The sequence below is a fragment of the Tarenaya hassleriana genome, unplaced genomic scaffold (genome assembly GCF_000463585.1).
Source record: "Tarenaya hassleriana unplaced genomic scaffold, ASM46358v1 Cleome19, whole genome shotgun sequence".
In the NCBI taxonomy this organism is placed as follows: domain Eukaryota; kingdom Viridiplantae; phylum Streptophyta; class Magnoliopsida; order Brassicales; family Cleomaceae; genus Tarenaya; species Tarenaya hassleriana.
This window is the reverse complement of record NW_010965304.1, coordinates 1,522,407-1,534,740: the sequence shown is the minus strand read 5'-3', so window position 1 is coordinate 1,534,740 and position 12,334 is coordinate 1,522,407. Positions and strand designations below refer to the sequence as shown.

Below are 12,334 nucleotides of genomic sequence, written 5' to 3'. Positions count from 1 at the left end.
ATTCCTGCTATCTTGCCGCAATTGCCGCTTACTACGCCAAGTATGTATATGTATATATATATATATCATTCTCTCTTCTTCGATATGATTTCGATTGCTCCAAACGATAGAATTTACGGTCCAAGCCAGTGACTGTATAAAGTCGGGAATCTGAGGGTGTTTTTCGATGTTTCAAAGGGAAGTAGAGGCGGGACTAATGGAGTACAAGCCGGAGATCATCATAAGCGTTCATCCTCTGATGCAACACATTCCTGTGTGGGTTCTCAAATGGCAAGGACTTCAGAAGAGAGTCCTCTTCGTCACCGTCATCACCGATCTCAACACCTGCCATCCTACATGGTTTGCCAGCGATCCTATTATTTCGTTCTCTTATTATGTCTGAAAATTTTGTCACTTGTAAGATTCTTACAGATTGATCAATCTCAAGAACCAAGATTCTATGTAGGTTTCATCCCGGCGTCAATAGATGCTACTGCCCTTCAAGCGAAGTGGCCAAAAGGGCGTCAGTCGACGGCCTCGAGGATTCACAAATCCGCGTTTTTGGGTTGCCAGTGAGGCCATCTTTCGCACGGGCGGTTCTTGTCAAGGTGGGTTATATATACAAATACGCGAGTGAGGATAACGAGTGATTTCTTGTTCAATCCGAATCTTCTCATAACATATTTGTGGTTTGATATAGGACGAGTTAAGAAAAGAGCTCGATATGGATCCTGATCTTCGTGCGGTTCTGTTGATGGGAGGAGGTGAAGGAATGGGTCCGGTGAAAAAAACTGCGAAAGCTCTCGGGGAATCATTGTATGACAAAGAAAACGGCAAGCCGATCGGGCAAATGATCATCATATGTGGCCGGAACAAAGGGCTGGTCTCGACTTTAGAAGCAATGGAATGGAAGATCCCTGTTAAGGTAACAATCTCTACTCTAAGTATCAAATCTTATCTCAAGAATCGAGAATCCGAAAGCTTTCTTCCCCAAAACGTTCCGAAAACGAATAAACTCGGGTATTTCGGACACGACAGGTTCGAGGTTTCGAGACCCAAATGGAGAAATGGATGGGAGCCTGTGACTGCATCATTACAAAAGTACGAAACAATGATCCCGAAAAAAAACCCTTTTCATATCTTCTTGTCTTCATCACTTATTCACGCCGCATTCGTCCGTTTGTTCAATCTGAAAATGTCCTCACAGGCAGGTCCTGGAACAATAGCCGAAGCATTGATAAGGTCTCTTCCAATCATCTTGAACGATTACATCCCGGGACAGGTCGGTTTCTATCGATTCTTGAATCCAATTATCCATATCGAAAACTCCCTAAAACCGCAAAAAACCGGAAACAGGAGAAGGGAAACGTGCCGTACGTGGTGGAGAACGGTGCAGGAGTTTTCACCCGAAGCCCGAACGAGACGGCGAGGATAGTGAGCGAATGGTTCAGCACAAAGACGGAGGAGCTGAAGGAAATGGCTGAGAACGCAAGAAAATTGGCGCAGCCTGAAGCTGTCTTCGACATTGTCAAAGACATTCATGAGCTTTCTGAGCAACGCGGCCCCCTCGCTAATGTCTCTTACACTCTTACCTCTTCTTTTGCTAGCTTAGTCTAGCTAGTGCCTATGCATATATATGTATACATACATACATACATATATACATGCGTATATGTATATGTAATATGTGTGCAGTTTCTTTATTTTGTCTATTCTAAATCCTTCTTTTGTCCTAAAGGTTTTTGAGATTTAGGAAGATTGAGGTCTCTGTGTTGCAAGATTTTGTTTGAGTCTGTTTTTTTTTAAATTGTTTTTTTTTGGTAATTTGGTGTAATTTTATTTCTTTCTAGCTATTTGTCTTGTGACCATTTTTTGTTCAAGTATTTATTAAAATAAGTATCTAATAAGAGTTCTATAATATTATTCGAATATTGTATCATAAATAAATATTATTGGATTTTCTGATTTTCAATAAAAAAAAGGAACATATTTATATTAGAAATTGGTGTTATATATATATATATATATGTCAAGGTATTTTGTAAAACAATTAGGATAATTTTGTGACTTTTGTAAATTTTAATGAATAAATAAGGTATTTTTGTAATTATGTGAAATCATGAGATCCAAACCCAATTTAAATATAATTTCGATTAACAAATTCGAATTATTCAAATATCCGAGTAATTTTCTCCATCCTACCTGGTCAAACTATCAAATTTAATTTCCCAAATCATATAAAAATGGTTTTGTCCTCCCGAGAAAATTTCATTATAATTACACAATTATTCAAATATTCAAGCGAATTTCGTAATAAAAGATGAAATTCAGTTCTTGCAATCATTTACGAATATATAAAACAGATTAATTTGTAAACACGCGCAATTCACTAACTCTCTTTTCAGGGTTACAGATACAGTCGCTCTTTTTTTTTCTCTCTGAGAATTTACAGATTAACATAAAAGAAAAAACGCGATCTCTCTATTCCATGGGTTGAGGGTTTGAAATGGAGAAGACGATCACCTGAACTGCACGTGATAGTGTTTCTTTACACCCAGAGGATTTCCTGGCCAATTACTCTTTTGCCCTTAATAATCGTAATAAAAGAGTAATTGGCTGGGAAACCCTCTGGATGCTCTAGTGTATTTCACGTTATAGTGTTTCTTTACGTTCATGTTATTACTATATAAACATGCATGCATGCATTTATGGAATTAAAGTGATATAAATTCTAAACAAAGAAAATTTAAAATCCGTAAAATGAATAATGAAAGCAAAAAGAATCATACATATGCAAGAAAATAGCAATTTTCCGCTTTTTTTTTTTTGTTGCAAATGATACGGGGGAATTGCATTAACCTAAATGCTTATTTTTTTTTAATATTCTCCGATCCTACAACTTATTTATTTCACAGAAACAGGGAGTTGGTTCCATATATTATTACATTACACAACAAGCAGTGTTTACTGACATCTTCTTGTCCGAAACACTTCAACCAGTGGAAGCCTTCTCGTTCTTCATGATCATATGGAACGATTTCACTCTATCTTCCTCCACGATCTCTCTGAGAACGTCGTCTTCGATCTTCTCGGCTTGCCACAACGACGGGTCCTCCACGAATTCCTCGCTGAAAATCATACTCGACACCCACTCGTTCCACGTCGTTCTCCTGTACTTGTCTTCCTCGAGCGTCCCCCGGGCCAAGAGTTGGTAGACGTACACGACCTTTTGCTGTCCCGGCCTGAAAGCTCGAGCTATGGCTTGCTTCGTCTTCGAAGGGTTCCACTCCGAATCCAGCATGATGACCCGAGAAGCAGCGGTCAGGCTGATGCCTTCCGCGCAAGCCGTGATCGAGGCAAGCAACACACGTGCCGTCCCGCCCGGTTCTTCGAACTTGTCGATGACCCTTCCTCTCTCGAAGAGCTCCAGATCTCCCGTCAGTGTCAAGATCTCTCGACCTCTCCGCCACCGGAAAACGTTCTCGAATAGCTCGAGGAACAGGTTGATCGGGGCAATGTTGTGGCAAAAGATCAATATTTTCTCTCGTTTAACCACCCGGAAGACGAGGTTTAGCACGAACATGACCTTCGACCCTTTCTTCGCGTCGTACTTGAGCCTCTCGATGTCTGCGAGTTCTTGAGGGTTGAAGAATTTGCTGACGCAGGTCGACGTTTTTATCAGCCATGGATGAATAGCTGCTAACGTTATCAGAAGCTCGAGCTCGAGGGGGTATCCATGGAAGGTCGACATTATGTTCTGAAGCTTCATCAAAACCCGATGCTGTACATCGGTGGAATTCATCAACAACGTGTATATCTGCAAACCCGGGAGTACATCTCCGCTCCCGTTTCCTTCGTAAACATCGATGAAACCATTGGTCATGTTCCGCAACATGTTCAGACCCTGATGCCGTTCCTCTCCGACGCTCGAATCGATCTTCTTGGCAATGATATCGAGGAAGAATTTCCGAGCTCGGTTCTCCAGCAAGTGAGGAGCTTTGTTCACACCTTGGTTGGTCTTGAATTTCTGGTCTAACTCCATTAGAATCTCATGAACAAACTTGGGTCTAGCCAAGCAAAGCGTGTTGAAGTACTCGCAAAAATTGTTCTGAAACAACGTACCCGAAAGCAGTATCCGTAAATCGGTATCGACTTTCATCAACGCCTTGCGTAATCTCGATTTTGTGCTTCTCGGGTTGTGCCCCTCGTCTAGAACCAGTAGCCCCGGGCTCTCTCTCAACACCTTAGCCATGTATTTCCGGTGAGCTAACTTCGAATCCTCCCTCATCAATGTCTGAAACGACGAGTATCCCATGACGAGAACGCTCGGATTAGAGTGCCATTTCTGTATCTTGTCTAAGCAGTCCAGAACATGCATTACGTCTTGGCTCGGTTTCGGGAAACCTTTGATCGGAATCGGGTTCTGCTTCAAAACGCAGTAGGTTCTCCGACCGTGGATCAGATGCACCGGTACCGGAATTTCCCACTTGATGAACTCTTTGTACCATGTGTACAAGGTTGTCTTCGGGGCAAGAACTAACGGTCTCTTGCCCGGAAAAAGCTTCAAGTAGCTAGCGAGGAAAGCGATGATCAGGAAAGTTTTCCCAGCCCCAGGGGAATGAGATATCACGCAGCCACCAATATTATCCGAGCTCGGGTCCATTTCCGCAGGTACCATGGCCCCTGCGAGGTTTCTCCATAGAAACTCGAAAGCTCGTTTTTGGTGCAAATGCAATTTTCTTTTAAGTTCGGGTATCAGCGACCAGACATTGTCGTTTTCTTCTCCCAAGGGTAACTCCGAGGATGAAGCGTGATCAGCGGACATATTCAGATCCTCGGTGTTCCTGTCTTGCCCTACATTGGTCGTCCTGATATCATCTTCATCGATCTGCTTTTTCTCGGTGGTCCATTTCTTATGTTCGGCCTGCAGAAACGAAACCATGACACGGAAGAGTTTGTTAATTCGACGGAAAAGTGATGAAATCAGTTATCAGTAATGTTTTCGCATCAAAGGGTTTTTAACTTACAAAAGGTGCGGAAACATGTTTTATCTCTGTTTTGATGTGTCCGCATAACCTGCACAGTAGCCCGATTTCTTCATCCAGTCGATAATCGTGTTCGCAGCCCCCGTTCGATTTTTGGATCGCCTCGTTGTCAACTCTCGCCTGAAATTCCAGTTCCGGACTCAGATTAAACAGACAGCTGCAACAAGTTAACCCAATGGGTTTGTATAGTTTTAGGATATCAAAGTTCGAAAAGAGCATACCTCATTGTCATCGAGGATGTAACTCGAAGCCAAGCAAAGTTCCATTTCTCTCCACAACATCTCATTCTCCGATGTCTCTCCATCGTCTTCCTCACTCGAGGTTTCGTCGTTTTCTCCATTCTGTTTCGAGGACGCTTTCACCTTCTTCAACTCTTCCCACTGCTCAACAACATTAGTTGGCTCGTCCTTAGCAGCAATCGTCGAATCAATGTTCTTCATATACGAATCGATCAGCTTATTATAAGCACCCGCACTTAACGTTTTCTTTGTATGGATCTTTGGCCCGTCGATATCGTCTGTTTTCAGAACTATGGAGCGGGAATGCGATTTTCTTCTCTGAACCGATTTCCCGATGCTGCCTTTCCAACACAGATCAGATTCCATTTCTTCCAAATCAGACATCAGTTTTTTCCCATGCTTCACAGCTTTACTACGATACTTATCTATCGCTTCCATATAATTACTCCTCGAGAAACCACCACCCCAAGAATCGGCATTGAGACCAAACTGCTCGAGAGGTATGGGTTCGAACGTCGGAGTGAAAGGAATCATCGAAAGTTCGGACTTACCTTCTCTCCGGCCATACATTCTTCCCGTGTTCTTCGTTTTCTCCCGACCTTCCAGTAGCAGAATCCGTCCTTTCTTGTCCTTACTCGACGCTTTCGTGTTTCCCTTGTCCCGTTCTTGAGGAGCTCTTCCCTTTTTCCCGAACAAATGCGACAATGGCACATACAAATCATCGTCATCCTCTCCATCCTCGTCATCATCCTCGACATCATACTCGATATCTTCCTCGTCTATACTCCATTTGTTATACCGATATGGCATCATCCGAATCCAACCTTCATTTGAATCAAGACTGCAGCCCAAGAATCTATCCGGCCTTACATTTCTTCTTTTGGACCGACGTAGCTCTATTACCCCGTCGTAAGGGTAAAGATCGGTTTCTTGCTTAACGATGGGACTTTCGGTTTCCTCCTCAACCGTATCCGCAGGGTTGAATTCGACAACTTTAGATAACGAAACGCCATTCTGCACTGTGAAATTCACAGCATGCATAGAACTACTTCCTTCGCCGTATTCGTTATCGGTTATAATCTGGTAAACTAGCTTCTCTCGGATCGTTCTTATGTGAAACGAAATCCGTTTCATGACTGATGCGACGAGTAACCACGAAAGGTCGGGCAAGAACTTGCCTAACGTTAGCCTTGTTTTCACGAGCAAAGGACAATCCTCGGAGAAGTGCCACCTGTAAGGTCGGTCCTCGCTCTGTTGCTTGAAAAACTTCTGGAGGATGGAAATATGATTTAGGCCGACAATTACAGGATCTCGATTCATTCTTACCTTCTCCGACCCGATGCAGCCTTGATCGATGTATATGTTGATGTAAAACTTGCACGAGCATTCGGATTCATGGGGATTCCTCTCTATCGAAACGATCTTAGCATCGACCCAAACCTACACTTAAGAAAACATTGGGAGATTTAGTATCGAAATTGAACATATTCCACCCGAGAAAATGATGATCTCGAACATGAAGTCTGTGAAGTTTCTAATCAGTTTCATCACGACCATGCATTGAAATTTGAAACAGAATTGAAGAAATTTCGAAACTTAAAACTATATCAAGAAATTGTAGCGGGGCAAACCGGTTCAAGGTCATGTTCCAGAGTTTCTTTGTCAGAAATGCCTATTCTCCGGACAGGATACAGAACACAAACATCAATACCGGGCCTTAGAAAGCAGGTACAGTCGACCAAATTCGCCCTTCTTGACCTTAAACGGAGCCTCTGGAAAGCGCGTTTTCCGTCTATCATATACCCGTTATCCGAGAAATGCATCGCCATCATCCCGTCCTCGATCTTTAAGTGATCCACACCCTTCCATGTTCCCGAGCAGAACGCCTCGAAAGCTGCCAACACGAACTCCAGTAAATAAACGAGATTGATCATAAAAAAAATGGTTTGAGTTTAAAATATCTTTCAATGAATTCTCGGGTAGAAGGCCATTTGCATAATTTCGAAAAACTAATTTCACAATTTATCGAAAAAATTGAGTTTCTACTATTCTAGGAGCAACTCACTTGCTGGCGGAAAGATTCTAACAGTGGAAATAACTTTTACGATGAAAAAACCAAAGTAAGAACATGATCAAGAACTGCTTAACTCAAGTCATGACAGAACAGGTCTATGAGTTGTTTTAGGACAACAATCCGAAACTTTAGGTGTGCATTCACAACATTCCGAACTCCTAAATCAGCATATAATCACCGGCGAAAAATAATATCGGAAAAAGGGAAACGTTTTCAAGAACTTACAACATGGATCAAATGGATGTTTCGACTGATAAAGAAGCCTTTTCTTCATTTCTTATCCTTTTCTCGATCAATCGTTATTATTTCCACCAACAATCCTGCAATTACGTGGAGATATCGACGCATCAACCGTGCAACAAAACAGATGTATTCACTTCTTGGTATCAGCTCAAACTTTTACCAGAAACAGAAACTAAGCCTACCAGTTAAAGAAACGTTGAATGAAAACTTTATTCTCTTTCAGGATTTATCGAAAAAGGTCGTTAACGTAAAACCTAAAAATCAACAAATTAATTTAGAGCAGCCAGTTATGGAACCCTAATAGTCAGGAATACATCTATATAACTACTGATTTATCAACTCATTGGCATCTACCTAACGTTCTGCTCCAAGATTATAGGAAAATGGTTTTTACGTCATGTAGTTTTTAGTCTTTCACATGTCTGGTTTAGCTGTTGCTCCATGTAACATTCATGGGTTTTAGTTTCACACAACTTAAGTAGATGGATTGATCTGATTCTACGACGTGAAAAAACAGTCACAAAACCCCGTACTACCCATTTGAATAAAGTAATTACGAATGAATATATTTTATTAGATTAAGCAAACCCCGCTTAGACTTCTTAGACTGTTTGTTGCTTCGCCCTCTTTCATCTGATTCTACTGTAGAACATCAGCACCAACATCATCAATGCCACCATCATCATCATCTAAGCTTGTCTGAACCCGATCAAACAAGCGACGAAAGTTCAAACCAAGAATTACTCTTAATAAAAAAAGACCAACCCAATTCGTATTCCCATCTAGTGGGAGTGCTGGGGAAGGGAATATACTAGGCATTCGAACAAGAATTAGTAAAAAAAACCCAAACATGTAAGCTGTCTGAATCATTATGTTACTCTGTCAAAAAACAGTTTCTCGGTTCGATCGACGAAACACAGATGTCTTTTTCAGATGCAAAACAATAAAAAATCAACAAAATGATTTGGGTCTGACTAAAAAAACATCATTTTCATCACCATGATCATGAATCATCATCTAAAAAACAGAGAACCCAATGAAGAACAAGCAAAACCCAGATGGAAAACAATCACAGATACGCATGAAACGTTAACCAATGATCAGACTCAGACAAGAGTCTCTGATGAAAATCACCTGTAAGAACAGATTCCGATTGTCGAATGCAGACCCAGGTCCTCGTGAAACAATCTGAGTACGAGAAAGTAACAAACAGAGGTCAAGTTGATGAAAAAGTTGAGAAAAACGACGATTTTTTAACTGACCACTCCACAATTCGAGGCAATGAATCGATTGAAAAGATGAATGCACGAAAAAGACAGCGGAAAAGGGCGGAGAATTCAATACGCAACAGTCTGAGAATCTCGGGGACTGTGTAACTTTTTGCATGGATTCGTTCAGAGAGAGAAAGAGGAGATTGACAACGAAAAGGGAGTGAGTGCACGAACTAAAGAGAGAATTGGGGGTTAAGGAAGGGTAGTTTGGTCATTTAAGAGGACATGGGGTTGATTCCTCTTGATCCTTTACTATAAATTCAACGGCAAAGATTTGATCTTATATATGGGGTCCACATAGTAAATGTATTTATACAGAAATTTATGGAATTTCAGAGGAAATTCATGTGAATTTTTTTAATCTAAAAAATAAAATAGGTACGAGTAATCTTATATTACATCTCCTGCACCTACATTTTTTACTCAAATCTAAATTCTAAATTTTATTTTTTTAAAATGCTAGATTTTAAATTCTAAACGAATTCTAAACAATCAAATCTTAAATTCTAAATCGAGAAATCTTAAATTCTAGACTATATTCTAAACTCTGGAATTAGTTTACAATTTAGAATTTAAAGATTATAAACGAGGAATTAGGATATAATGCTTAATATATTAAAAGTAAAGTTAAATAAAAAAGAAATACTTTTTTAAATGGTCCAATAAAATTTGTAAAAGGATTTGTAGACAAAATTGTAGGAGGATATAACATTACTAGTAATACATTAATTTTTCGAATTCTACACCAATTGAATTAAAGAATGAAGTCACGAGGGTTTTTGCAGGGTGTCAATTTTGGTACGAGTCCGGCTTAACCCAAAAAATAGCGGGCTTTGAAATGAGATATTTAGGTCCGAAACTTTTTGGGTTTTTTGGATCGGACCAGATCGGACTTCGGACCGGGTCTGAAAGCCCGAATTTAAAAAAAATAAATAAATTTTAAAGAGTAAATTTAGCGGACGGGGCCAAGCCCGAAATCAATAGGACCGGACTTCGAGATTTGTTATTTAAGCCCAAACAATCCGGGTCGACCCAAGCCCGAATCCGAAACCCTTGGACTAAGTGTGGGCTAGGGCCGGCCCGACCTTATTGACACCCTATCGTTTTTGGGGTTTTTAATAATCATAATGACCACCCACCCCTACTTGGCAGAACTAACCTTTTAAGTTGTTGAATCTGATAATGAATCTGTCCTCGTCTCGACAATGACATTTTTTAATGTGTCGGAACAAGCTTCCGTTGCCGCCAGCAATTCCACGAGCAAGCGAGGAGAAGCGAAGTACATATGGAGCGACATCATGCATATGATTATACCCAAGAAAAGCTGTATATGTAGACGCAACCATGGTAAGATATTGGGGAAAAAACATATATGCGTAAGTATATACGTATAATATGAGAAGATAATACGTACCTGCATCGTAGGTTGAAAGTTGAAAAGATATATAGACGCAACCATTGTCAGCAGCATCGCCATTGATGTAGAACAAACCTTGAAGAACGAGCAAGAAAACCCATAAGAGGTTTGATAAACTTTCTCGTGATTATATGAACTCTATATCTCTCTCTCACGCGGTTTGATTATCCAATGAGTTAGTTACCTTTACAATATTGTCGGCATACTTCATTAACCGAGAGACGGGTAAGCTGGTGGATCCGAGATTCAGAACCACCATCCATGTAGTGGCGCATACCCATCGAAGAGACGCTGCCACCACGGACCCTTTTCAATCCCAAGTCTGAAATCATCTGCCAGAAGACGGGTGGCGTTAAAGAGTGAACCAAACCTGGAAAAAACAGAGAATAATATATAGTCACACCATGCAAGAACGGGAGGAAGAACGAATCTCAAACATCGTTCATGATTTCCCGGAGTCCTCAAGAATGGGAAAACGCCTTGACAGATTTCTCAAACCTATCAGAGTCCAAGTAGAATACTTTTGGCATGAGAAAGAAAATTTAATGTGAAAGAAGAGATAGATAGATACCTACGTATATAATTGCAAATTTTGCGAGTACAAGTTGTCATTGTTTCTCTTCATTAGAAACTCTATGTAGATGCCTGCCAGAGCCACAAACCAGCTAAGAGGCAGCCCAACATGTACCCTTGAATCGATGCCGTGAATAAGGAATCACATGAAGCTTCTCCACAACCCTTAACCTAAAATAAAAGGACAAACGAAAAATTTCAATCCTTTTTATCATAAGATGTGGTATCATAAGTTTTCTCGTGATATAAACTCGGTGTTCCATTTATCTACAAACATCATTGTCCAAAACCAGTACAACCGATAAAGGGACAATATCATATACATTTTAAGATGAATGTAATCGGTAGCACATCACCTGACTGGTAGTTGTCCCAACAGCTAGTTGCCATCCACTGAAGAGTAGACAATTTCCTCTTTAAGAATAACATAAATTAGCAACCGATTAGGAAAAAACCGCTAAACCTAAAAGGCAATTGACAGAATGGAAACAAAACCATTTTAATATTGTCGGGTTTTTTCCTTGTATGGGATAATACCAAGAGGAAAGGACGAGGCACACACCTAAATAGTATTCCGGGGGTGACAAATCTTCAAATTACCCATTATCTGATTATAAGTTGAGGTGTCCACATAGGTTAATGTAGCGAATTGCACGTTGTTATGGATTAGAGATATGATGGAAGGAACGACAGATAAGCGCACACTCTTCCATTCCGTAGTTATCGTTGATGAGGGAGATGTCTGAATCTCTCTCCAGAGAAGTAAACTAGAAACCAGTTGCATTTGAAGTAACACAAATCCAATCATTAGTTATAAATTTATTTTAACAGATAAATTGGCTTATCAGGACAAAAAAAATTACCTTAAAAAGCTCAGCACGGTTCCATAGTCATACTTATAACCTCCATCACTTTGAGAAAGAGTTGTTAAAATTCCCCGAGACACGGTGATAGATGGAAAGAAATCAACGATTTGGAAAGCAAATCTCCCATCTTATTTTCTGAAATCAACCTCAAACCCAATCCGGAAACAAAGACAGATGATTTTCCATCCAAATGCTATAACTCAAAACCCCTCTATGTTTCCCTTGGTAACAACCACTAAACTCCTACATTTATATCGAATGTTCGATCAAATCACGCAATTCCATCTTCTCCACCAAAACGCAAGCACAAACCGAAACATACATAATCAATCCTATTCATAAAGCTTGGACTAGAAAAACTAGCCACCGCTGAAAGATATGAACCCGAAATCTCAATAAAGCATCAATACACTTGTGATTATGTATGTTTCAGTTTATGCTTCTCCACCTAAGTCACAAGGACAAACTGATACATGCAGAATCAAATCCTATTCAATAAAGCATGAACTTGGAAAAACTAGCCACCATGGAAAGATATGGATCCAGAAAATCTCAATAAACACCCATTGGAACATCCCATTGTGCTGAGTCTTATATTTCCAATGCATTGCACAAAACATATCATTT

General features: G+C 40.3%; 2 protein-coding genes and 1 pseudogene across 9 annotated transcripts in view; 1 reads left to right on the top strand and 2 right to left on the bottom strand.

Moving 5' to 3' along the window:
- LOC104811011 (monogalactosyldiacylglycerol synthase 2, chloroplastic) overlaps positions 1-1,832 on the top strand; it is a 2,685-nt gene extending 853 nt beyond the window's left edge. The window contains 7 exon segments of the mRNA XM_010537539.1: positions 1-40; positions 178-339; positions 446-587; positions 680-904; positions 1,018-1,080; positions 1,187-1,261; positions 1,336-1,832. The exon segment at positions 1-40 is cut by the window's left edge and continues 4 nt beyond it. Coding sequence (XP_010535841.1) covers positions 1-40; positions 178-339; positions 446-587; positions 680-904; positions 1,018-1,080; positions 1,187-1,261; positions 1,336-1,596 — 968 coding nt within the window. The 3' untranslated portion in view covers positions 1,597-1,832.
- A 988-nt stretch (positions 1,833-2,820) lies between these two features.
- LOC104811007 (SNF2 domain-containing protein CLASSY 2-like) lies at positions 2,821-10,049 on the bottom strand. Of its 8 annotated transcripts, none has more exons than XM_010537523.2 (7): positions 10,011-10,049; positions 8,715-8,768; positions 7,563-7,657; positions 6,895-7,157; positions 5,246-6,703; positions 5,007-5,144; positions 2,821-4,903 (listed from the first exon to the last, which is right to left on the bottom strand). In XM_010537523.2, exons 3-7 carry the CDS (start codon positions 7,609-7,611, stop codon positions 2,972-2,974), a joined length of 3,840 nt encoding a protein of 1,279 aa, XP_010535825.1. In that variant the 5' UTR covers positions 7,612-7,657; positions 8,715-8,768; positions 10,011-10,049; the 3' UTR covers positions 2,821-2,971. The 8 variants fall into 8 exon arrangements, with proteins under 8 accessions (XP_010535825.1, XP_010535839.1, XP_010535836.1 ...); XM_010537530.2 differs by lacking the exon at positions 10,011-10,049 and adding an exon at positions 8,930-8,980 and having other exon boundaries at positions 2,972-4,903; XM_010537531.2 differs by lacking the exon at positions 10,011-10,049 and adding an exon at positions 8,925-8,952 and having other exon boundaries at positions 2,972-4,903.
- LOC104811008 lies at positions 10,014-11,750 on the bottom strand (annotated as a pseudogene).
- Positions 11,751-12,334: the final 584 nt, after the last annotated feature.

Excerpts from the sequence above, each read along its gene's own strand:
- LOC104811007 (XM_010537523.2), bottom strand. The coding sequence starts at position 7,611 with ATGAAGAAAAGGCTTCTTTATCAGTCGAAACATCCATTTGATCCATGT. Across the intron at positions 7,158-7,562 it reads ACATCCATTTGATCCATGTT|CTTTCGAGGCGTTCTGCTCG; the intron begins GTAAGTTCTTGA and ends TCGTGTTGGCAG. Across the intron at positions 5,145-5,245 it reads ACATCCTCGATGACAATGAG|GCGAGAGTTGACAACGAGGC; the intron begins GTATGCTCTTTT and ends CTGGAATTTCAG.